The sequence below is a fragment of the Phoca vitulina genome, unplaced genomic scaffold, assembly GCF_004348235.1.
Source record: "Phoca vitulina isolate PV1807 unplaced genomic scaffold, GSC_HSeal_1.0 scaffold41, whole genome shotgun sequence".
NCBI lineage: Eukaryota > Metazoa > Chordata > Mammalia > Carnivora > Phocidae > Phoca > Phoca vitulina.
Genome location: NW_022589744.1, coordinates 16,308,603 through 16,332,590, shown reverse-complemented (window position 1 = coordinate 16,332,590; position 23,988 = coordinate 16,308,603). Strand labels below are relative to the sequence as shown.

Genomic DNA, 23,988 nt, shown 5'->3' with positions numbered 1-23,988 from the left:
AGGGCCTAGGCTCTTCCTCCTCCCCGAGCCTCACTTTCTCCCCCACCCCCACCCCGGCGGCAGCGGATTGCGAGGGTGGACTCAGGCAAGGCCCACGGAATCCCTAAGAGGGCCGGTCCCTCACGTTGTGGGGTCAGGGTCCCAACCCTGCCCCTCCCCACTGGCCGCTGCCTTCCAGAAGGAAACCACGCAAGCAGAGGATGGGCCTAGATATCATCAGCTATCAGGATGGGGCTGACGGGAAGTCAGGACCTGAGGGTCTGCTTCCAGAGACACAGGGCAGGAGAGCATGTGTGGAGGAGGAACTGGTCTGCGGCTAGAGAACCAAAGGCACGGGCCTTTCCTTCATGAGGGAGATGCAGCCCTGGCCTTGGGAAGCGGAGAGGAACAGGGACATCCAGGGACCAACCTCACTCCACTCCAGGATCCTGGTGCTTGGAGCCTAGGCAATAGGAGGAGAGCAGGGCCGGGCGCCGGGACTGGGTCCAAGGGCACAGGAGGGGGGCCTAAGGCTGTGTGACCCCAAGGAGGCTGCAGGGAATGGAGCAGTTCCAGGTGCTCAAGAGGACAGAAGAGGCCCAAGTGAGAGCCAGGGACCCGGGTACCCATGGCCGACCTCCAGCTCCCAGTGCCGGGGACACTGCAGGCCCGCGGTGTGCACCACCTGTGTGTGCTTTCCGAAGCACGGGCCTTCTGCTGTCCCTTCGGCCTGTCCTCAGGCCTGGCCCGGGTGGGTCCCTGCCACGCGGCATCCCCCACCTGTGCTGCACGCCACCCTGTACCAGCCAGGCCCCATGTGGTCGCCTCCGAGACGCTGGGCACATGGTGTGCGTGTCACCCGTGTGTCTCGTGTGCGAGATGCTGGTGCCAGGCCCCACCTTCCCCCGTCTGTACTCTCCGGGGCAGCATTCCCATCCAGTGTGGACCCTCCTGGGGCTCCACAGACCCCGGCCCTACCTGCTGGGCCAACCCACAGGGAGAGCCACTCTGACCTTGCATCTTACAGCTGCTTCCTAATAACATCTTTTTTGTTTTGTTTTTACAAAAGAAACACACTCCTAGTTCTAAAAACTTGGCAACTAGAGAAGAGCTTGGAAACTGAAAGTCTCCTCCCACGCCCTAGTTCAGAGACACCGTGGTGGCCTCTTTGGAAGGGCTGCCCCTGCGTGTTGGCCCACGCGTACGGCATGTGGCCCAGGCTCCTGGGTCCTTGGCCTGTGCCTGGACACACACGTCAGGGCTGCTGGGCGGCTGGGGGTTCTGGTGAGCACGGCCAGCAGACAGAGGGTGCTTGACAGCTGGGGAAGGGCCCAAGACGTGCTGTGGGTCAACCATTAACCTGGGCGCCCCCAGGGGGCCCATTACGAAATGGTCCCGGCAGGAGATGACATTTTCAGGGCCAAATGTCCAGAGTGCCCAGTGGAGGGGCAGGCCCAGGCCCTGCGGTGCATCTGGAAAGCATGTGTCCCAGGGGCCTCTTGTGCCAGGACCCCAAGCCGCAGCTGCTGCCCTTGAGCACCTTCCCCGGGGAGGGCCTCTGGCCTGCTAGGCTCTGGAACGAGAGCCAGGGCGTGGGGTTTCTGGGTCCTGCAGGCTGGAGGCACAGCCGCTTGGCTTATACTCGGGGAGCCTAGGCTTCCCACCCCTTCCTGCCCTTCGTGCTGTGACAGGCCCTTCTCTTGCTGTTCTTCAGTAGAGTTCACGGCACGTCCAGCAGCCGACAGCCTCGGACACCCGGACAGGAGCCCTGTGGGGACATGGGCAGCCTTTGCCATTGAAGGGATGAAGATGGAAGCGCAGGCAAAGGCCAAGCCCACCAGACCCTCCAGGGCTCACCGTGCAAAAACTAAAGGCTGCCAGAGACCCCCCAAGATCCGTAACTACAATTTGAAGGACTGACTTCTAGAGCCTTCCTTCTCCCACGCCCTCCCCCTTCCCCTCCCCTCCCGTGTTGGTGCTTGGGGCCTGTGCTTTCACCATGCATCAGGGGGGTGTGTGTGCAAGCACCCACACATGCACGAGGAGAGTGCGAGTGCGTGTGTGCGCGCACAGCTGCAGGGCGGCTTCCCCGGGCTCTGACCGACCCAGAGCCATTAAAGGCCCTGCCTCTGGTGCTCTCGCTGGGCCCTGGAGTTATTGACCTGTCCTACAGTGCCCCAGTGACATGGGGAAGGAAGCCAGGAGGGCCCCCGGGGGCGGGGGTCACAGCGTGGCCTGATGAGGGTGTGGGGGCACGGGGAGCAGAATGCCCACCCACAAAGTAGGCGTTTCCCCACAGAGTGCTGCACGTGGGAGGGGACCTCCTGGAAGAAGGGAGAACCGGGGTTGTGGGTGAGCCAGCGGCCAGACCAGAGGCCTGCTCCCCTGCTCACGTCAGGGAGCTGATGGGGTGGGGGTGGCACTTCCAGTGCTCGTTGGCCCCGTGAGACCAACCCAGCGGGTCAGTCTGGAGCCTTCCACGTCCGCACCCCCCCCCACACCGCGTAGGACAGGAGTGGGGCATCCCCCACAGCTAGATGCCTGGGGCCCGGCACCTGATACCCTTCTCCAAGTACCACAAAACCACACCCACACTTCCCCGCCTGAAAAACGTCTCATAAACTCTAACCACACAGCCTTGACACTTGTGGATTTGCTCTACAGTGAACTTCATGCTCAAGATCACAATCTCCTGCCTCAGGAGGCTCAGCGTGGGAGAGGCTGGGGCAGGCGCTGCGTCACTCTCCCGGAGCCCTCAGCCCGTTGCCCACACCGGGCTGGCAGCACCGGAGCACCCCTTGCCCACGGCAGCTCAGAAATGGGGACAGCCTGTCCCCGCTCTAGGCAGAGCATGGTTGTGCCCTCAGGCAGCCTGGGCCCTCCCCACTGAGGCTTTCCCTTTCCGGACAGCCAGCTCGCACGGAACCGGGCAGACCGCTTCTCCGGGAGGACGGGAGAGTGCTGGGGGAAGGCTGACCTACACACGTCATGTGGCCTTCGTGGCTTCCGTTGGCCGTCAAGTAAAATGTGCACAGTGTCCTCTCCCTACCTGGCTCACAGGTGAGGGGCACATGAGGATGCAACATCACGGGGAGAGACCACAAACAGTAGTGGTGCATGCATGTGCCCGATGCAGGGTCATGCATGTGCCCGATGCAGGGCCACGAGATCACAGACCAGGCCCCAATGATTTGCAGCGGCTCCTGCCCCATTCCGTGCACCCTTGAGCTCCAAGTGACGGCACGCGGGCCTGAGGGACATCCTTGCCACAGGCTAAGTACGCAGCCTGGGCACGCTGTGCTTCCAGGAGCTGCGGAGGCAACGCTGGGCCGTTCCCGCCGTGCCAGGAAGCAGCAGCCTGGAAGCAGCTTTGCCGAGGGGTGGCAGGGGTCTCGGTGCTCGGCTGTGTCCGACGTGGGCCCTCAGAAGGGACGCACGGCTGTGTGACTCCCTGAAGCTGAAAACCTGAGCAGAGATGCCTTGTCACTTTCCAAAGAGGCACTTCAGAGCCCGTGAGCGAGTCTCCGAGCCCTCCCTCTAGGGTGCAGACCCAGGCCCTCCATCAAGGTTGGCCCAGCCTGGGATCAGCCCCCATCACCTGGGCCCCTGGCAGGCTGCGGTGAGCAGAGCCCCACTGATCAGCAAGAAATGAGCCTGGGATGATTTAAGTCACCAAAAGTTGGGAGCGTTACGCAGCATGGTCCAGTGACTCCTGGCCCAGGGTGCAAGGTATCTGAAAAATTCTTAAATTGGAAGAGAAAGAAAAACCCATGGGAAGGTTGTTCAGGACATTAATTCAGCTGGTGGGCCTTAGGGCACTCTCCCACCTCTTCCTGGCCTGCCCTTTCTTCTGCTGTCAGGAGTTAGAAGCCCCCAGTGACAGGATGCCAAGGGAAATATGGGAGCATCGGAGCATGGAGTGGCCACTGGGACCTAACGGGGCTGGTGAGCACTGTGGGGCATGCAGGAGCATGTGGCCAAGTGAAGCTGTGGCGTCTGGTTTCACCGTGCCAGTCCCGTTCTGTGCTGTCCCTGAGCGTCCCTGGCCAGTGTCCTGCTCCACACAGCCCCTGAGCTCGTGAAAGCAAAGCCGAGGGGTTGCCATGGAGCGCAGTGAGGAGTGCAGCGTTTGATTTCAAGACAATGAGGCGGTGGAGAGGAAGCAGGGCACTGGCCGTCCTGGGGACCAACAGGGACTCCGCTGGCCTCACAAAGGACCTGCTTGGGGGCCCGTAAGGGGGCCTGGGTCCTGCAGGGCATGGCCGCTAGGGAGGGAGGGCGGCCTTCCTGGACTCTCAGCTGACCCCTAGACCGGGGGTCTGTTTCGTTTCGGTCTGGAAGCCGAGGTCTTTTTCTAAGTTCGGTAACCATGTGAGCAGGGGAATGCACGGAGACGCAGGGCTGGAGCTTCAGCCGGGGCGTGTGCGCGCCCGTGGGTGCAAGTGGCCACGTGCGCGCGCGAGTGCCTCTGCCCAGGGGGGCGCCTTTGTTCGAACCACGCCAAGCGGTGTCCGTGCCTCGCTCCACCCGCGGGCTCCGGGAGCCGTGGAGCACGCGCGCGGGTCCGTAAGACTGGGGAGGCCGCGCCGCGCTGCGGTGACCGGCAGTGACCCCGCCCGGGGCGCCCTCGGCAGGGGTCAACGACCGCCGAGCAGCCCAGCCCATCACCCTATCGCCTAGCAACGCCCACTCGCGCGCCGCCATTGGGCCGGTGCGCACGCCCCCGGCCCCCGATTGGCCGCGGCGGCGGAGCGAGTCCCGCCCCTTACCCCCCCACCCCGGCCCGGCTCCGCGCGGCCAGACCGCGGGCCAGTCGGTCGGTGTTCCCGGGGGTCCGGCCGGTCCCCGGCGTGCCCCCAGAGTGCCCCCAGAGTGGCGCCCAAGCACATTCCCGTCCAGCTTCACCCGCGCGGCGCGCACACGTGGTCCCGCGGCCCGAGGGTGTGGGGGGCGGCCCCGGGAGGGGGCGGGGGCCCGCCGGGGGCTCAGTCCCGGCGCGTGCGCGTGCGCCTCCGGCGGTTCCGCGCCACGGACCCGCGGGGGCGGGGCACAGACGCCGGGGGCGGGGGTGCTGAGGCGCCCCTCCCGGCGCCCCCGGAGCGCTGGGTTCCCCAAGCCTGCGCGCCCCCGCGCGGGGTCCCGGCGGCTCGGCGGCGCGCGGCATCACCCCACCGGCGGCGGCGCGCCGGGTCCCGGGGCGCAGCCCCGACGCTCATTGGCCTGGGCGGCGCAGCCAAGCTGTCAGCCCATGTGGCGTGTCCGCGCGGGGACGGCCGCGGTTAAATAGAGTCGGCGCCGGCCTAGAGGGAGCCAGAGAGACGGCAGCGGCCCGGCCTCCCCTCCGCCACCGCGCTCCATCCTCGCTCCCCGCCGCCCGCTCCGCCGCCCGCGCCCAGACCAGGTACGAGCGGCCCGGCGCGGACCGGGTACCGGGGGGCCCTGGGGGGGGGGACGGCCCGGCTCCGGGGCGCCGCCGGTCCGCACCCTCCGGTCTCGGGGCGCTCCCGCGGGGAGGGGTCGGCCCGTCGGGCCGCGGGCTCCGAGGCCCCGGTCTGGCTGTGCGGGGCGCCGGCATCCCGGCGCTGGAGGGCCGGCGGCGCTGCGCCCGGGGCCCGGCGGGGCAGGTGGGCGATAGCGAGGGCCGGACGCCGGGCACGCCGCGAACAGCCATTTTGGTCGCGGGCTGGGCCACGCGGGCCGCACCGCCCAGCCCCTCCGCCCGCGCATCCCCCACCCCGGTGCCGGAGGGCCGCGGCCGGGCGGCGGGGGTGGTGTGGGGGGGGGGACCCGGCTCCCGTCACGTGGGCGCCGCGCGGAGCCCCGAAGCTCTGGAGGGCGGGCGGCGGGGCGAGGCCGGCGCCGCGGGGTCTCCAGCCCCTGCCCGGGCCGCGCCGGACTCGGCGTGAATAGCAAGTAGGGGAGAACAGCGGGCGCTCTCTGGAGGCAGCAAACGCCCCCGAGCCGATGCCTCTTGGGCCTCCAAAGGGCTCTTTATTCGGCGCTGGGGGTGGGGGCTCCCTCCCGGCGGGGACTCAGGCACGCCGGGCCACGCGAGGGAGACGCTGCTCTCTGCCGCGCGCCCTTGCTCGGAGAGACCGGGAGACCCGGGACGGCCGGAGGGTGGCGTGACCACCGGTCCTTAGCGCCACGAGACCCTGGGGCCTTGGCGGAAGTTGCCGGGCCAGCCCTGGCCTTGCCCCCTCGGGGCTACCCAAGAGCGCCCTTCCTCTGTGGCCGGGGCTTTCTGTGCAGGGGGGCCTCGGGGGACCTGGGTCTGGGTGGTCAAGCAGCCTGAGGCCTCACCTGCACAGGTGTGCGGGTGTGGGCAGCACTCGCCTGGCCCCTCACCAAGTGGCTCTCCAGGTTGGGCCCTGCTTGGGTGGTCAGACTGGCTGGGTGGACCCACCGCGGGGTAGGGGCCGTCTTTTCCCCAGAGCCCTGCAGGGACCCCTCCCCCCATGTCCCTTCCAAACCCTGGCAGTTCATGGGCTGCCCTGAGTGTGCCTGGGCCCCTGTCCCCAGCATGGAGAACAAGCTGGGATGCAGGGTGCAGGGCCCACTGGTCAGTGTGGGCTGGTGTTCCCCCCACTCTCATATGTTTTTCGCTCAAACTTCGGCACCCTTTCTTTTTTGCTTGCTTGATTTCCTGGGTCAGCTCTTAACACACTGATGGCCGAGTGGCCCTGTCCCAGGAAGGGTTCCGCTCTTCTGGGATGGCCCTGCCTGCTACCTCTCCCAGGACCCCAGCAGCAGGTTGCAGAGCCCACCGACTGTTGGGGGGCAGACACAGGGTAGCAGGGCCATGGTGTAGTCACCCAGGCCGGGGCCCCACATGTGACGGGTAAGGGCTGGCTGGACCAGCATGGACCCCCACCCCATGCGCCCTGGGCTTCTGTCCCAGCCAGCACAGCGCGCAGGAGCTAACCAACCGCTCTCAAACCCATAGGTGGTGCTGTGGGGTCAGGACGCCAGGGGAGAGGGTGGGAGGCTGCCTCCTGGTGGTGTGGCTGCCAGAGCTGACCAGCGTCAGGCTCCCACGCTGCCCTCCCTGCAGAGAGCAGCCATGGAGGAGGTGGTGATTGCTGGCATGTCCGGGAAGCTGCCCGAGTCGGACAACATGCAGGAGTTCTGGGCCAATCTCATCGGCGGCGTAGACATGGTGACAGACGACGACAGGAGGTGGAAGGCAGGTGAGTGGGTGGCCCTCGCGCTCCCCTCCCACACAAGGGGACCCTCTCCTGTTCTTGCTCTGGATGCGGCCTCCCGGCTGCCCAGGGCAGACCAGCTCCAGCCTGAGCCCCAGTCCCAGTGGCAGAGCCACTGGTCACCAAGGCGAGGCTGGGGACTGGGGGCCCACGGGAGGCTGAGGGCCAACCCTGAGCATGCATCTGCCCGTTTTATAGCCGAGCTGGGTGATCTGCTGGGGGAGCAGATCCAGGGTGAGGCCAGGTGGGCAGGCACCCTGTCCCTCCGAGCCCAGCCAGCTACCGCCACATAAGATGCCAGGCTCTCTCGGGAAGCTGGTTTGACTCCCTCCCGCCCAGTAGGTTGTTCTGCAGAGCAGCTCTACCTGATCTACGGGATGTGAGTCAGCGTGGCAGAGTCTGGCCGGCCTCAGCAGCCAGGCAGTTTAGGACAGGCACAGGGTCTCCAGCTAGGGCAGTGGTGGACAGGAGGAGGGCACTGTCCCCACTGGGCTCTGCTCCGAGGCCACCTCCCACATGGCTGCCCAGTGGGGCCCCTTCTCAGAAAGCAGGCTGGTGTCACCCAAGTGGCACCCCAGACCTAGCACCACCAGCCCCTGCCCAGTCTCCCCGGGAGCTCATGGCTCCCTGTCACAGCAGGGCCTTTGCCGTCGGTCACTCAGGGCCCACAGCCTTCCACCTGTCTATGTCTGCAGGACTCTACGGCCTGCCCAGGCGGTCTGGCAAGCTGAAGGACCTATCCAGGTTCGACGCCTCTTTCTTTGGGGTCCACCCAAAGCAGGCTCACACTATGGACCCCCAGCTGCGCTTGCTGCTGGAGGTCACCTACGAGGCCATCTTGGACGGAGGTGGGTCCTCCTGAGGCTGCTGGCCAGCGATGGCCACCTCGGGGCTAGGGGCCCGTCCCTGAGGTTCCCACCCCCAGGAATTATGACAGCATTACCTCTTCTCACTTTTAAAAGCAGAAGTCTGAAAACACAAAAATTACCAAGGAGGCAGCGCAAGGTGCTGTGGCTCTCCTGGGCCCTGGTGTAGGGCCCATGGGCTCGGGGAGGTGTGGGAGGCGTGGGCCTGGGAGCAGGTCGAGGTTTCACAACTACACACACGGTGTCCCTGGCATGCCCTGATGCCCCAATTTCCTCCCTCCCCAAAGTACAGCTGGTCTTGGGGCAAGGGTGGAGTGCCAGGCAGAGCAGGAGGTGGGGTCTGGCCCCCAGGACTCATGCTCTCCACTCTCCCCTCCTCTGGGCTGTGTCTGGCCTTGTACAAGTGCCTCGAGACAGCTGTCCCTTGTCACGGGGCACAGACCTGTCCCTACCGCCCCAGGGGCCTAAACGTCTTGCCTGGTGGGAGAGGAGGCCGGCCACGTGGGCGTGGCGCCTCCGCAGGTGGGTGGTGGGAGCCCGGGCCTGAGGGGGAGCCTGGGAGCCGGCCAGTTGTACCGCAGGCAGGCAGGCAGGCAGGCAGCCCTGGCCTTCTAGCTTGCTTGCTGCTCAGCGAGCCAGGCCTGGGGCCCGCACGGGACAGTGCTGCAGGCACACAGCGCCCTGGAGGGAAGGGCCAGCAGAGACCTTGGACGCCGTTCCCCAGAGGCTGGCCAGGGTCCCTCCCTCCTTTCCCAGCCTGGACACTCAGCCTTTGTCTCCCTGTGTTTCCTTATCTTAGCCTGTCCTAGGGTCGGCTGCCCTTGGTGCTTGGGTGCTCATTGGTCACTGGGGCTTGCCAGACTCTACTGGTGACACCAGGGGCCAGGGGAGTATCCTGGGGACAATGCTGCCTTCTCTCCTCACCTCCAGCTTTCTCTGGCCTCTGCCTGGCCCAGAGCCTGGAGCCCCACCTGTCTTCTGGGCCCTGGGTTCCTTGTGACCCAGTTATCTGTCCTCAGCCCTACCTGGGCAGGCTGCCCTGCTCGGGCCCCTCCAGAGCCAGGCTAAGAGGGAGGACTTAGCCCCAGAGCTGGGCAGCAGGCCCAGCTGCCATGTCTTACCGTTGCTTCCCGCAGGCATCAACCCAGCGTCACTCCGAGGGACACACACCGGTGTCTGGGTGGGCGTGAGCGGCTCCGAGGCCTCAGAGGCCCTCAGCCGAGACCCTGAGACCCTCTTGGGCTACAGCATGGTGGGCTGCCAGCGCGCCATGATGGCCAACCGTCTCTCGTTCTTCTTTGATTTTAAAGGTGGGTACCCACCCAGCCCCTCTGGGCCTCTGGTTCCCCCAGGAAGGCTGGCCAGGGCAAGGCGTTCGTGCCATGGGCTCCCAGTGGAGGGCACCCTGCTGGAGCCGCCGGGCCTCCCATTGTGCTCTTGCCCACAGGGCCCAGCATCGCCCTGGACACAGCCTGCTCCTCCAGCCTGATGGCTCTGCAGAACGCCTATGAGGCCGTGCGCAGCGGGGAGTGCCCCACCGCTATCGTGGGGGGCATCAACGTCCTGCTCAAGCCCAACACCTCCGTGCAGTTCATGAAGCTGGGCATGCTCAGTCCTGAGGGTACCTGCAAGGCCTTCGACGAGTCTGGTGAGCGAGCGGTGGGCGGGAAGGGCAGGGGGTGGCCCCAGAGCTTGGGCCCCCCCCGGGCCAAGAGCAGCAGAGCCCCTGGGCCTGAGGTGCCCTCTGCACACAGGGAACGGTTACTGTCGCTCGGAGGCCGTGGTGGTCATCCTGCTGACCAAGAGGTCCCTGGCCCGGCGCGTGTATGCCACCATCCTGAACGCCGGCACCAACACCGACGGCTACAAGGAACAAGGTGGGTGCCGGCGGGGGGCTGGAGGGGCCCGGGCCTGGCCGCGGCAGGTGGTCCTTGGTTGGGGGCTGAGGCCTGGCTCATCCCACAGGTGTGACCTTCCCCTCCGGGGAGGCCCAGGAGCAGCTCATCCGCTCCCTGTACGAGCCGGCTGGGCTGGCCCCGGAGTCTCTGGAGTATATCGAGGCCCACGGCACGGGGACCATGGTGAGCGCCCCGCCCACACCCCACACCCCACACCCCAGGCCTGAGAGGCACCCGGGCGGGATCCTGATCCTCCTCTTGTCTTCCACAGGTGGGCGACCCCCAGGAGCTGAACGGCATCGACCGAGCCCTTTGCACCACCCGCCGGGACCCCTTGCTGATCGGGTCCACAAAGTCGAACATGGGGCACCCAGAGCCCGCCTCGGGGCTCGCAGCCATGGCCAAGGTAGGTGGACGGGTCCGGAGCCGTCCTGCCTGCCACGCAAGGGGGGGTTCCCACAGACTGCGCCGAGGGGTACCAGCCACTGAGGCCCGGACAGCAGGGCACAAGCCTGTGACCGGTCTCTACCCTTGCTCCCTGTGGGCCAGAGGAGGGCGCAGGGGCTGCCCACCTGTCCCACAGTCTTCCTGACCAGCCGGGGGTGCTGGGTGGCCTGTGAGGAGACCACGCACTGGTAGCTTCTGGGTGCAGCGGGGGCTCCCTGGTGCTCCAGGCTCCTTGGGGCTGTGACATCGTAACCTGCTTACCGTTCCTGCAAGAACTGGGACCTGGAAGGAGCTCTGGCTGAGGGGGCCTCTGTGTCCAGGCCCACAGCCTGTCCGTCTGGGGGGCGCCCTGGGGCCCCAGGTGAAGGCATGGGGCCCAGAGAGGGGAAGGGTCCCTGGGTCCCTGCGCCGTGTCGGGTGGGCCCGACCCCAGGCAGCAGTGCAGGGAGTCCGAGGCCAGCTGCCCCACCAACTGCGAGCCCCCTGCAGGTGCTGCTGTCCCTGGAACACGGGCTCTGGGCCCCCAACCTGCACTTCCGCAGCCCGAACACTGAGATCCCCGCGCTCCGGGAGGGGCGGCTGCAGGTGGTGGACCGGCCCCTGCCCGTCCGCGGAGGCAACGTGGCTATCAACTCCTTTGGCTTCGGCGGCTCCAACGTGCACGTCGTCCTCAGGCCCAATCTGCGGCGACCCTCGCCGGCCACCCCGTGCGTCACCCTGCCCCGTCTGCTGCGGGCCAGCGGGCGCACCCTGGAGGCCGTGCACTGCCTGCTGGAGCAGGGCCACCAGCACAGGCAGGACCTGGCCTTCGTGAGCATGCTCAATGACATCGCGGCCACCCCCCCCACCGCCATGCCCTTCCGGGGCTACGCGGTGCTGGGAGGGGAGGAGGGCGGCCTGGAGGCGCAGGAGGCCCAGCCGCCGCCTGCCGGCCAGCGTCCACTCTGGTTCATCTGCTCCGGTGAGAGGCTGGCCGTGCGGGCCCTCCCGGGAGGGTGAGCGGGTGGCTGCCCCGCGGCCACCACCCCTGACGGCTCTCCTCGGGACAGGGATGGGTGCGCAGTGGCACGGGATGGGGTCGAGCCTCATGCGCCTGCACAGCTTCCGAGATTCCATCCTGCGCTCTGACGAGGCCGTGAAGCCCTTGGGCCTGCAGGTGTCTGAGCTGCTCCTGAGCACAGACGAGACCTGCTTCGACGACCTCGTCCACTCCTTCGTGAGCCTCACCGCCATCCAGGTGCGCCCTTGGGCTCCGGGGGCCAGTGGGCAGGACGGGGCTGGTGGCCGGGCGGGCGTGACTCCTCATGCCCCTCTCCCCCACCAGATCGCCCTCATAGACCTGCTGACCTCCATGGGCCTACGGCCCGATGGCATCATCGGGCACTCCCTGGGGGAGGTGGCCTGTGGCTACGCGGACGGCTGCCTTTCCCAGGAGGAGGCCGTCCTCACGGCCTATTGGAGAGGCCAGTGCATCAAGGAGGCCGACATCCCACCGGGGGCCATGGCGGCCGTGGGTGGGTGTCCTCTGTGCTCCCCGTCCCGATCCCCCCACCAGCCTCAGGGGCGTCCCTGGCCTTCTTCCTGTTCACACGGGGCGGACGCTGCGACCCACCCCAGCACCCTGCGGCCGACAGTAAACGCGCGGCCGTCGTCACCACAGGCTGGGCTGAAGCCACGTGGGGACAAGAGTGCCCCCCGCCCACGCAAGAAGCCAGGGAGCTTTTGATAAAGTCAGTGTCGGGGTGACTCGCTGTGGTTCCCTTCCGTGGGCACCTGCTCATGCCTCACGCAGGCTGGGCTGGGGACAGGAGGGACACCTCAGAGAGCCACCACCCTGAGGGGCTGTAGGGGAGGGGCCGAGGCCCGTGGAGGCCTGTCGGGGGCCCAGGACCTGGCTCCCCACCTGTGGGACAACAGAGAAGGTGTCCTCCCTCGAGATCAAACGCGGCAGGAGCGAAAGTGCCCCGTAAAAGCCCCGCTCCGCGGCTGTCATTACCGCACCCCTGTCATTAGGGCCTGCCCCGGGCAGTGCCTTCCTCTCGGGTGGGGGCCCCGGCTCCCTGCAGCCCGCCCCCTGAGGCCATCCCTGCCCACAGGCTTGTCCTGGGAGGAGTGTAAACAACGCTGTCCCCCTGGCATTGTGCCCGCCTGCCACAACTCCGAAGACACAGTGACCATCTCAGGACCTCAGGTGGGCCCTGGGAGGCGAGGCTCATCCCCAAGTCCCTTCCCCGTCCCTCGGGGGCAGCTCTGCGTGGGGAACCAGTCGCACTCGTCCAGCCCTTGACACCTCTGTCCTTAGGCCCAGGTGGTCACATTTATGGAGCAGCTGAGGCAGGAGGGCGTGTTTGCCAAGGAGGTGCAAACGGGCGGCATGGCCTTTCACTCCTACTTCATGGAGTCCATCGCCCCCACGCTGCTGCAGGCACTCAAGAAGGTGGGCTGGCCGCCCTGCGCGGGCTCCCTGGAGGCAGGGCGGTGGGGGCCGAGGCCCGGCACGGCTGACGGTGTCACGTGCGCAGGTGATCCGGGAGCCGAGGCCCCGCTCGGCGCGCTGGCTCAGCACCTCCATCCCCGAGGCCCAGTGGCAAGGGAGCCTGGCCCGCACGTCCTCGGCGGAGTACAGCGTCAACAACCTCGTGAGCCCGGTGCTGTTCCAGGAGGCGCTGCGCCACGTGCCCGAGCACGCCGTGGTGCTGGAGATCGCCCCCCACGCCCTTCTGCAGGTGCGCACCAGCGGGGCCGGGCGGGGAAGGCCGGCCGCTTCCAGGAGGGACAGTGGTCCTGGTGCGTCGGCCAGAGAAGCCGAGGGTCTGGGCCTGCGGTCAGGGGGGAACCAGTGAGGAAGGCCAAGCCCGTCTGCCTCCCCAGGGCGTCCTGAAGAGAGGCGTCAAGCCCAGCTGCACCATCATCCCCCTGATGAAGAAGGACCAGAGAGACAACCTGGAGTTCTTCCTCAGGAACGTGGGCAGGCTGCACCTGCTGGGGTGGGTCGGCTGCCCCGGCTGGGCCGCCGGGGAGGGGGCCGGGTTCCCGGTGGGAGGGGGGTGCGGTCCACCCGGAGCTTCTCCCCGACAGGGCTGCTCGGTGGCCTTGAGGTTGTCCTCAGGAAGTGGGCTGGTGGGTGCTGGGCCGCCTCGAGCTTCCTTGCTATGGCCCCCACCCCACCCCGTCTTGGTGATCTCTGGGGTCTTGTGGGAGACGGTTGGCCGAGGGTATGACAGGGTAGTCCCAGGCAAGGCCACCAGCCCAGGCGTGCGCCTCACACCTTTCCCCCACCCCCCAGCATTGATGCCAACCCCAATGGCCTGTTTCCACCCCTGGAGTTCCCGGTTCCCCGGGGGACTCCTCTCATCTCCCCCCACATCAAGTGGGACCACAGTCAGATCTGGGACGTGCCTGCCGCCGGGGACTTCCCCAGCGGCTCCAGCGGTTCTTCTGCTGCCACCGTCTACAACATTGGTGAGTGGGGGCTGAGGGCAGTTGAGGGACGGGGCGAGGGTGCCTTCTCCCTCCTGGGCGCTGGCACTAAGGTCCAGCCCACACAGACACCAGCCCCGAGTCCCCCGACCACTACCTGGTGGACCACCGCATCGATGGCCGCGTCCTCTTCCCTGCCACCGGCTACCTGTGTCTGGTCTGGAAGACTCTGGCGCGTGCCTTGAGCCAGAACATGGAAGAGATGCCCGTGGTGTTTGAGGATGTGACGCTGCACCAGGCCACCATCTTGCCCAAGACCGGTGAGATGGGGTGGCCGCCGGGGTCAGGGCAGGAATGCTGACGGCTGACCCTGCTGCTCATCTCCAACCTTGCTGTGCACAGGGACTGTGGCTCTGGAAGTGCGGCTTCTGGAGGCTTCCCGCACCTTTGAGGTGTCTGAGAACGGCACCCTGATCGTGAGCGGTGAGCAGAGGGCGTCCGGCCAGGCCACGGGCTCTCTGGTGGGGGTTGGCCTCTGAGTGGACCCTTGGTGGCCAGCTCCACTCTACGCACCTCAGGCTCTTCTGCCCCCCCATAGGGAAGGTGTACCAGTGGGAGGAGCCTGACCCCAAGCTCTTCGACAGCCAGGAGGGCCCGGACCCCACGGACCCCACAGCCGCATTCCACCTGTCCCAGGGGGACGTATACAAGGAGCTGCGGCTGCGTGGCTACGACTATGGCCCCTACTTCCAGGGCATTCTGGAGGCCGACCTGGGAGGTAGGGCGCCACATCCTCCCCTGACACTCAGGGCACGAGCCTTGGGGCCGCCTCCCTCCTTCAGGCCACACGGGGCCTGACCTGCTGCCCAGGATCCAGGTGCCACGTGGCTCCGTCACCGCCCGAGTCCTGTGGACGGAGGGCTGTGCTGGTGTGAGGGTGTGTGGAGGGCAGGGTGCCGTGAGCGTGAGAGACCCGGCCCGGCCACGCCGACGGTCCCTCTGCCACAGGCTGCACGGGCCAGCTGCTGTGGAAGGACAACTGGGTGACCTTCCTGGACACCGTGCTGCAGATGTCCATCCTGAGCATGGCCCAGCGCCCCCTGCGCCTGCCCACCCGCATCACCTCCATCCACATCGACCCCGCCACTCACCGGCAGAAGGTGTACTCGCTCAAGGGCCAGGCCCAAGGTAGCCCCGAGTCCCAGGCCCCCCCCCACCTGCGCCACCGGGCCAGCCGCGGCCCACGCTCACCGGCTCTTTCCCGCAGTGGCTGACGTGGTGGTGAGCAGCTGTCTGAACCACATGGTGGCCGGCGGCGCCCTCATCTCGGGCCTACACACCTCCGTGGCCCCGAGAAGGCAGCAGGAGCAGCTCGCCCCGATCCTGGAGAAGTTCTGCTTCACTCCCTACGTGGAGGGGGGGCTCCTGGCTGGAAACGCAGCCCTACAGGACGAGCTGCAGCTGTGCAGGGGTGAGGCCCAGCCCCTGCCCTGTGCTCCAGCCTCCATCGGAGGCCTCTGGCAAAAGGGAGTTTCTCAGCTTCCCACACAGCCCTTCGCTGGGACCCGTTCCAGCTTGACAACCTCCTGCTTCACAAGGAGCCGAAACTTGCCTCCTCGAGAGGCTCCCGGTCTTCAGGGATAGTTTAGGGCACAAGGACAGAGTCGGTCCTTCCTACCTGTGTCCCCAGCCAGCCATTTGGGTGTGACGCCACGGGGGCCTGGCCTGGCAGGCCCCGTGAGGGCTCGTACCCACGCTGATGGGTGGGGGATAACCGGCGCGGGGGATGTGAGGGCACTGAGCCCACGCTCCGTAGGGAGCCTACCCTCTGTGGAGCTCACGCCTCGACGACACCCACCCAGGGGGCTAGTTCCTAGTCCTAGAGGATCAGGCTGCGCACTCTGTCCCTCCCATCTGTTTGCTTATCTAGGGGCAGGGCCAGGCGGTGGGCCCTGGGAGGACAGGGTCACCTGGGTCCTGGTTACTGATGGATGCCTGCTCTAAGCAGACCCCTGCTGTATGGGGGTGCTTAGGGAACACTGGCCCGAGTGAGACCTCGCCTAGTGCCCATCTCCCCCTCCCCAGGGCTGGCACAGGCACTGCAGACCAAGGTGGCCCAGCAGGGGCTAAAGATGGTGGTGCCTGGGCTGGATGGGGCCCAGGTGCCCCGGGAGCCCCTGCAGCAGGGCCTGCCTCAGTTGCTGGGAGCTGCCTGCCAGCTCCAGCTCAATGGGAGCCTGCAGCTGGAGCTGGACCAGCTGCTGGCCCAGCAGAGGCCCCTGCTGCATGACGACCCCCTGCTCCACGGCCTTCTCGATTCCCCGGCACTCAAGGCCTGCGTGGACACCGCCCTGGAAAACCTGAGCAGCCCCAGGATGCACATTGTAGAGGTGGGTGTGTGGACCCAGCTCCAGGCAGGCTCAGCCGTGAGGAGTGCCAGGGCCCGTCAGAAGGTGTGCCGAGGCTGCCCTCGTGTCCTTGACCGTTCCGCCCTGCTTGAAGGTGGGCTCTGGGGGAGGACACTAGCTGGTGGTCTCAGCAGCGTGGGTGGCTGGGCCTCTCTGGCAGATGTCCGCCAGCTCGGATCAGGGTGCCTGCCCGGTGGGCAGCTGGTCCAGGAAGCTCTCCCCACCTGCAGGTGCTGGCTGGTGATGGCCGCCTGTATTCCCGCATTCCGGCGCTGCTCAACACCCAGCCCCTGCTCCAGCTGGACTACACAGCCACGGACCGCCACCCGCAGGCCCTGGAGGCTGTCCAGGCCAAGCTGCAGGAGTATGGCACGACCCAGGGCCAGTGGGACCCTGCAGACCCTGCCCCCAGCAGCCTGGGCATGGCTGACCTGCTGGCGTGCAACTGTGCCGTGGCCACCCTCCGGGACCCAGCCACGGCCCTCGGCAACATGGTAGCCGCTCTCAAGGAGGGCGGCTTCCTGCTGCTGCACACGCTGCTCAGAGGACACCCGCTGGGAGAGACGGTCGCCTTCCTCACCTGCCCAGAGCCCCAGCGAGGCGGGCAGAGCCTCCTGAGCCAGGTGAAGGGGCGGGGGCGGGGCCGGGGCTGCAGCGGGGAGGCTGGCTGAGCACTGACCCCGCCCCACCCACGCAGGACGAGTGGGAGGGTCTGTTTGCCGGGGCATCCCTGCACCTGGTGGCCCTGAAGAGGTCCTTCTACGGCTCCGCGCTCTTCCTGTGCCGCCGCCGGCTGGCCCCACAGGACAGCCCCATCTTCCTGCCCGTGGAGGACACCAGCTTCCGATGGGTGGACTCCCTGAAGGTCAGTCTCTGCTGGGCCCCCCAGCACCATGCCCACGGGCCTGGGGACCCACCCAGATGCCAGCCCTTCCCTCGTCCCGCAGAACGTTCTGGCCAACGACTCCTCCCGCCCCGTGTGGCTGACGGCCTTCAGCTGCACCACCTCGGGCGTCGTGGGCATGGTGAACTGTCTCCGCCGAGAGCCTGGCGGGCACCGGATTCGGTGAGAGACAGCCACAGAGCTGCAGGCCCCCTCTCCCTCCCCCCCTGCCCTGCCCTCTCTCCCTCCCCCTCCTCCAGCCTCCCCTCACCTGTGTGGCTGCCCACAGATGCATCCTGGTGTCCAACCTCAGCGGCACCTCCCCCATCCCCAAGATGGACCCAGGCTCCTCGGAGCTGCAGAAGGTCTTACAGGGAGACCTCGTGATGAACGTCTACCGGGACGGGTCCTGGGGGGCCTTCCGCCATTTCCCCCTGGAGCATGGTGAGCCCCCCAAGATGCCTCCCTGGCCCCCACCAGCTCCTTGCGTTATAGCCGGGTGGTCTGAGGGTGACAGGGGGCTGGGGGGCCCTGGCTAGGAAGCCCCTGTGGCAGCCGCACTTCCTGTCACCTTCAGGCCTGCCAGAGGAGCAGACCGAGCACGCCTTCGTGAACGTCCTCACCCGGGGGGACCTCTCCTCCATCCGCTGGGTCTGCTCCCCTCTGCGTCACGCCCAGCCCACTGACCCCGGCGTCCACCTCTGCTCCGTCAGCTACGCCTCCCTCAACTTCCGAGACATCATGCTGGCCACGGGCAAGCTCTCCCCTGACGCCATCCCAGGTGTGGGCTGCATCCTGCGGGCGTGGCCAGAGCAAACGCTCCCGGCCAGGGACTGGGAAGAGGAGGGCTCCTGGACCCATGGCCCTCAGGACCCTGGAGGCTCCTCAGGCCTGAGCTTGCGCACCGGGCGCCCCCACCCCCCACCCGGGGAGACGTAGGGCTCACCGCCACCATCTACCCCCAGGGAAATGGGCCTCCCGGGACTGTATGCTGGGCATGGAGTTCTCTGGCCGGGACGCCAGCGGCAAGCGTGTGATGGGGCTGGTGCCCGCTGAGGGCCTGGCCACTTCCGTCCTGCTGTCTGAGGACTTCATGTGGGAGGTGCCGTCTAGCTGGTGAGTCGGTGGGACCGTGAGCCCGGCGCCCCACGCGGCCACGGCGGAGGCTCAGGCCCGAGCTGACCTCGTGTGCCGCGCCCGCAGGAGCCTGGAGGAGGCAGCGTCCGTGCCCGTGGTATACTCTACCGCCTACTACTCGCTGGTGGTGCGGGGGCGCATGCAGCGCGGGGAGACGGTGCTCATCCACTCGGGCTCGGGCGGCGTGGGCCAGGCCGCCATCGCCATCGCCCTGAGCCTGGGCTGCCGCGTCTTCACCACCGTGGGTAAGCCCACCAGCCCTCCCGGGAGCCCGGCGCTGCCCCCGCCCCTGCCCCACGGCCTGGCTCAGCAGCACGCGCCTCTCCCTACCAGGGTCCGCCGAGAAGCGGACGTACCTCCAGGCCAGGTTCCCTCAGCTCGGCGACACCAGCTTTGCCAACTCCCGGGACACGTCCTTCGAACAACACGTGCTGTGGCACACAGGCGGGAAGGGTGAGCGCAGCTCGCGGGCCCCCGGCGGCGGCCCTGGCACGCCCACCAGTCGCTGTCCACCCGCGCTCCCACCGTCCTCCTCTGCCCTTCCTCACCGGGCCCAGGCGGGGACCAGGTCTGGGCCGGGGCCAGTGTCATGACGGGGAGGACCTCTCTTTCCCCGCACCCTCCCCCAAGGCGTCGACCTGGTTCTGAACTCTCTGGCGGAGGAGAAGCTGCAGGCCAGTGTGCGCTGCCTGGCCCAGCACGGCCGGTTCCTGGAGATCGGCAAATTCGACCTTTCCAACAACCACCAGCTGGGTGAGGCGGGCAGCGGGCGGGCGGGCGAGGTCCGCAGGGTCAGCTGGGGGCCCTGAGTGCTGAGCCCTCCCCCGCCCACCCAGGCATGGCCATCTTCCTGAAGAACGTGACCTTCCACGGGATCCTGCTGGACGCGCTCATGGATGACCGGGGCAGCGACTGGCGGGAGGTGGCGGCGCTGCTGCGGGCGGGCATCCGGGACGGCGTGGTGCGGCCCCTCAAGTGCACCACATTCCCCAAGCACCGTGTGGAGGACGCGTTCCGTTTCATGGCCCAAGGGAAGCACATCGGCAAAGTGGTCGTGCAGGTGAGCGTGGGGCCCCCGGCGCCCCCGGCTCCAGCTCCCCAGGGCAGTGCCTGAGCTGGGGGTGCTGCTTGGGCTGCAGGTGCTCAAGGAGGAGCGGGAGACGGTGCCGCAGGTGACCAGGCCCGCGCTGATGACAGCTGTGTCCAAGACCTTCTGCCCGGCCCACAAGAGCTACGTCATCACTGGGGGCCTAGGCGGGTTTGGCCTCGAGCTGGCCCAGTGGCTTGTGCTTCGAGGGGCCCAGAAACTCGTGCTGACCTCTCGCTCTGGGATCCGCACAGGTGAGCAGTCCCGAGGGCCAGGACAGGGTGGGGGGTGGTCGGCTCAGCGCTCGTGAGCTCTCTGGTCCAGAAGCCCGGCTGGCCCAACCGTGCTGCCCTGTGTCCCATAGGCTACCAGGCCAAGCAAGTCCGTGAGTGGAGGCGCCAGGGCGTGCAGGTCCTGGTGTCCACCAGCGACGCCAGCTCGCCGGATGGGGCCCGGAGCCTCATCGCAGAGGCCGCACAGCTGGGGCCTGTGGGTGGCGTCTTCAACCTGGCCATGGTGAGTGCAACTCTGAAGGGTCCAGAGCAGGCCCCCCAGGGAAGGGCCCTCCCAGGCTGAGCCCTCCAGAGCCGTGAGGTCAGGGCAGGTGCTGAGAACCCCTCACCCTCAGGTCCTGAGAGATGCCATGCTGGAGAATCAAACCCCTGAGTTCTTCCAGGATGTTAACAAGCCCAAGTACGACGGTACCGTGAACTTGGACAGGTGAGGTGTACGATCCCCCAACCCTGTCCCCATCCCCCAGCACAGCCTGGCTCTGACCTGGTGCATGCTGGGAGCAGCCGCCTCTCTTGACCTGTGTGTACCCTAGTGCAGAGTTCCCGCTGCCACTCAGGGACCGAGCAGCAGGCCTCTGCTGGGGCCTGAGCTGGGGGTTCAGGGAAGTGGAGGCTGCTGGGCACGCTGGCCGGGGTGGGGGCGGGGACTGGGCCAGCCAGCAGGGTGTGACTCGAGCACCCACAGGGTGACCCGGGCGGCATGCCCCGAGCTGGACCACTTTGTGGTCTTCTCCTCCGTGAGCTGCGGGCGCGGCAACGCCGGCCAGACCAACTACGGCTTCGCCAACTCCTCGATGGAGCGCGTGTGTGAGAAGCGCCGGCACGACGGCCTCCCAGGTGGGCCAGCTCGCTCCTCGCCCGGCAGCCCCCACTTGCCGCCGCCCCGCTGCGTGCCCCCGCTCACCCCCGGCTCGCTGGCCCTGTATTCCTGTAGGCCTCGCGGTGCAGTGGGGCGCCATCGGAGATGTGGGCATCATCCTGGAGACAATGGGCTCCAACGAAATGGTCATTGGTGGGACGCTGCCGCAGCGCATCACCTCCTGCTTGGAGGTGCTGGACTTCTTTCTGAACCAGCCCCACGCCGTCTTGAGCAGCTTTGTGCTGGCTGAGAAGAAGACCAGCGCCCAGGGTGATGGCAGCGCCCAGCTGGACCTCATGAAGGCGGTGGCCCACGTCCTGGGTGAGGGAGCCCGCCGTCCCCGCACTGTAGACCCTCAGCTCCCGCTAACTGCCGTTTCCCTGGCGGGAAGAGGCCGTGCTCTTTTGCTCCGGGAGGGGACAGGCTCCAGTGGTCGGCGCAGAGCTGAGGGCGGGGGGGGGGGGGGCGGGCGGTCACATGCCATAACCATGGTGATGGTGGTTTGGGAAGGGGACTAGCCGCCAAGGTGTCCGCGCTTACCCAGGGCCCCGCCCCACCTCCCTCCCAAATTGCCAACGGAGTACCTGTCCCCAGGCATTCGAGACTTGGCCACCATCAACCTGGACAGCACGCTGGCAGACCTGGGCCTGGACTCGCTCATGGGCGTGGAGGTGCGCCAGATACTGGAGCGCGGGCACGACCTGCTGCTGTCCATGCGGGACATCCGGCAGCTCACGTTCCGCAAGTTGCAGGAGTTTTCCTCGAAGGCGGGCACGGCTAACGGTGCGTGGCTGTGAGGGAAGCTGGAGAAAGGGGAAGGTCCCTGGGCCACCCTGGCCCCAGCTCTTCCTCCGTCCCCGGAGCAGCACGAGTGTTCCTCTGTGCCGCAGGCTTGCGAGCAGCCTAAGCGGCCCCCCCACCCCCCCAGCTCAGGGCTTGTCCATCGGGACCCTTCCTGTGAGCCCTGAGTGGGGCCTTGGGCCCCCACCCATTTCCCGCCCTGGCCACCAGCAGCCTGAGTCAGGGGTGGGTGTGTGCGCCCGTGCCCGCCGTCGTGTTTGTGCGTGGGGCATCTTGTGTGGCCCTGGCCCTCCAGCATCTGCCCCCTCCTTACAGAGCGGGCCGCCCCCACGGCCAAGGACAGCAGCCGTACCAGTCAGCAGGCCCAGCTGAACCTGAGCACCCTGCTGGTGAACCCCGAGGGCCCGACCTTGACACGGCTCAACTCGGTGCAGAGCTCTGAGCGACCCCTGTTCCTGGTGCACCCCATCGAAGGCTCTACTATCGTGTTCCACAGCCTGGCCTCCAAGCTCAGCATCCCCACCTACGGCTTGCAGTGTACCCGAGGTGTGACCCGTCCTGCGAGGCGGTCCCCACCCCCCAATAAGGCAGGGTGGTGTGCGTGTCCCACCCAGGGTCCCCTCCTGCCTGCCGCTGAGCCTCCTTCTGCCCCACAGCTGCACCCCTGGACAGCATCCAGAGTCTGGCCGCCTACTACGTGGAGTGCATCCGGCAGGTGCAGCCCGAGGGGCCCTACCGCATCGCCGGCTACTCGTTCGGCGCCTGCGTGGCCTTCGAGATGTGCTCCCAGCTGCAGGCCGCGCAGCAGAGCCCGGCCCCCTCACACAACAGCCTCTTCTTGTTTGACGGCTCACCCGCCTACGTGCTGGCCTACACGCAGGTGAGCGCCGCGGGGGCGTCGGTGGGCTCCGAGCCGCAGCCCCAGGGTCGCAGGCCAGGGCCCCGCTGCAGCAGCCCCTTCTCCCTCCACAGAGCTACCGCGCCAAGATGACCCGGGGCTGCGAGGCGGAGGCCGAGGCCGAGGCCATGTACTTCTTCACGCAGCAGTTCGTCGACATGGAGCACAACAAGGTGGGGCCGGGGGCGCCCTGCAGCCCCGAGCGGAGCGCACACGCGCGCAGCCCGCTCCGGACCCCGCGGGGCTTTGTGCCGGGCACGCGCCGCTCAGACCCCGTCCTGCACCCCCGTCCCGCAGGTGCTGGAGGCGCTGCTGCCCCTCGGGGACCTGGGGGAGCGCGTGGCGGCCGCCGCGGACCTGATCGAGCGCAGCCACGCGGGCCTGGACCGCCGCCAGCTGATGTTCGCCGCGCACTCCTTCTACCACAAGCTGCGCGCGGCCGAGCAGTACACGCCGCGGGCCACCTACCACGGCACCGTGACGCTGCTGCGCGCCAAGAGCGGCGGCATGTACAGCGAGGGCCTGGGCGCCGACTACAACCTGTCCCAGGTGTGCGACGGCAAGGTGTCGGTGCACGTGATCGAGGGCGACCACCGCACGCTGCTGGAGGGCAGCGGCCTGGAGTCCATCCTCAGCATCATCCACAGCTCCCTGGCCGAGCCGCGCGTCAGTGTGCGGGAGGGCTAGCCGCCCCCGCGGCCCGGGGGTGGGGGGTCCTGCCGGTGGGAGCCCTGCCCCCGCGCCCTGTGCGCCGCCGCCGACTCGGAGACCTGCCCCGGTCTGTGAAGGGTCGGCCGGGCGGACCCGGTGTGCCGCGTGGGGTGCGCCGCGTGGGTCTGCGCCTCGGTCCTCCGTTCGATCCTCCTATTTATTGCGTCGCTGGGGAGACGCCAGGGCCTCGTCCACCCTGTGAAGGCCGGCGGCGCGGGAGCCCCAGCCCTGGGGCCCCCATGATGCAGGGGCCTGTGGAAAGGAGCAGTCCAGGGCGCCCGGGCACCCATTCTGTGTTCGTCTGTATTCGTTTTTCAAGAAACATGATTCATATTGCTGCTTGAATTCTGGAGTTTACTGTAACTGTCCGTGTCCAGAACCACGTCTGGACTGTGTTCCAGCAGCGCTGCCCGTAAAGGCCAGGAGGTGTCCGCCAACCTGGGGGAGGCCCACCCGCCTCCCCACAACTAAACCCCACCTGAGCTCTGGCCTCCAGTCACCCCTTCTTCCCTCCTCCGACAGCTGCGTGAGGGCCCAGGGAGGGCGCCCCTCTGCTCCCCGCGGCCCTCAGACCCGGGGACAGCGCCTGGCTCCCGGAGGGCCGCGGTGGCTGCTCTGCTAGAGAAGCAGCCCGTAGGACAGGCATCCCGCCGGGCACTTCAACAGATCGGCCAGGGCAAGCGTGGGGTCCCCCCGCCCTGCTTCCTGCCTGAATTCCTTACTCCTCAGGGAAACCTTGGGATTGTTCTCCTTCCTTGAGGACACCTACCCACACCATTGAGAGTAACCTTGACCTGGAGTCAGGTGGTCATAGGTGTGAATCCCATCAACAAAATACCTTCACAGCAACACCTACGCTACTGTTTGCATAACTAGCCGAGTTGAACAAGAGACTGACCATCACACTGGTTTAGGCAAAGGTGGATCAGAGCAAGTCAGAGGGGCAGGGAGGTTCCCTGAGCATCTGAACCCTGAGAGCCGAGGGGTGAGGTGGGCACCAGTGGTGCAGGGGGGGTGTGAGTTCTGAGCCAGCTGGTGGGAATGAGCAGGGAAAGCTGGACCCTGCAGCCAGGGATCCAGGGGCCGGGGGGATCAG

General features: G+C 67.4%; 2 protein-coding genes across 2 annotated transcripts in view; both read left to right on the top strand.

Moving 5' to 3' along the window:
- CCDC57 (coiled-coil domain containing 57) overlaps positions 1–2,115 on the top strand; it is a 99,913-nt gene extending 97,798 nt beyond the window's left edge. The window contains exon 19 of the mRNA XM_032429573.1: positions 1,694–2,115. Coding sequence (XP_032285464.1) covers positions 1,694–1,899 — 206 coding nt within the window. The 3' untranslated portion in view covers positions 1,900–2,115. The remainder of the gene's footprint in view (positions 1–1,693) is intronic.
- Positions 2,116–5,231: 3,116 nt separating this feature from the next.
- Positions 5,232–23,223, top strand: FASN (fatty acid synthase). The gene is made up of 42 exons (XM_032429485.1): positions 5,232–5,380; positions 7,034–7,169; positions 7,880–8,032; positions 9,187–9,360; positions 9,498–9,698; positions 9,805–9,927; positions 10,016–10,131; positions 10,220–10,354; positions 10,885–11,356; positions 11,445–11,632; positions 11,720–11,909; positions 12,492–12,586; positions 12,698–12,832; positions 12,918–13,121; positions 13,267–13,382; positions 13,682–13,857; positions 13,944–14,135; positions 14,218–14,298; positions 14,414–14,593; positions 14,824–15,003; positions 15,083–15,286; positions 15,901–16,205; positions 16,454–16,846; positions 16,921–17,088; positions 17,171–17,289; positions 17,396–17,550; positions 17,684–17,887; positions 18,072–18,222; positions 18,310–18,488; positions 18,577–18,696; positions 18,874–18,996; positions 19,080–19,303; positions 19,383–19,584; positions 19,695–19,846; positions 19,959–20,050; positions 20,309–20,460; positions 20,558–20,803; positions 21,077–21,265; positions 21,599–21,829; positions 21,940–22,163; positions 22,256–22,354; positions 22,479–23,223. The coding sequence occupies exons 2-42, from the start codon at positions 7,043–7,045 to the stop codon at positions 22,866–22,868; spliced, it is 7,560 nt and encodes a 2,519-aa protein (XP_032285376.1). The 5' UTR covers positions 5,232–5,380; positions 7,034–7,042; the 3' UTR covers positions 22,869–23,223.
- The last annotated feature ends 765 nt before the right edge of the window (positions 23,224–23,988 follow it).

What these genes read in the sequence shown, in the direction of transcription:
- FASN (XM_032429485.1), top strand. Translation starts at nt 7,043, where the DNA reads ATGGAGGAGGTGGTGATTGCTGGCATGTCCGGGAAGCTGCCCGAGTCG. An exon ending in GGCTCGCAGCCATGGCCAAG is followed by an intron (nt 10,355 to 10,884) that starts GTAGGTGGACGG and finishes AGCCCCCTGCAG; the next exon opens with GTGCTGCTGTCCCTGGAACA. An exon ending in CGAGCTGCAGCTGTGCAGGG is followed by an intron (nt 15,287 to 15,900) that starts GTGAGGCCCAGC and finishes CCCCCTCCCCAG; the next exon opens with GGCTGGCACAGGCACTGCAG.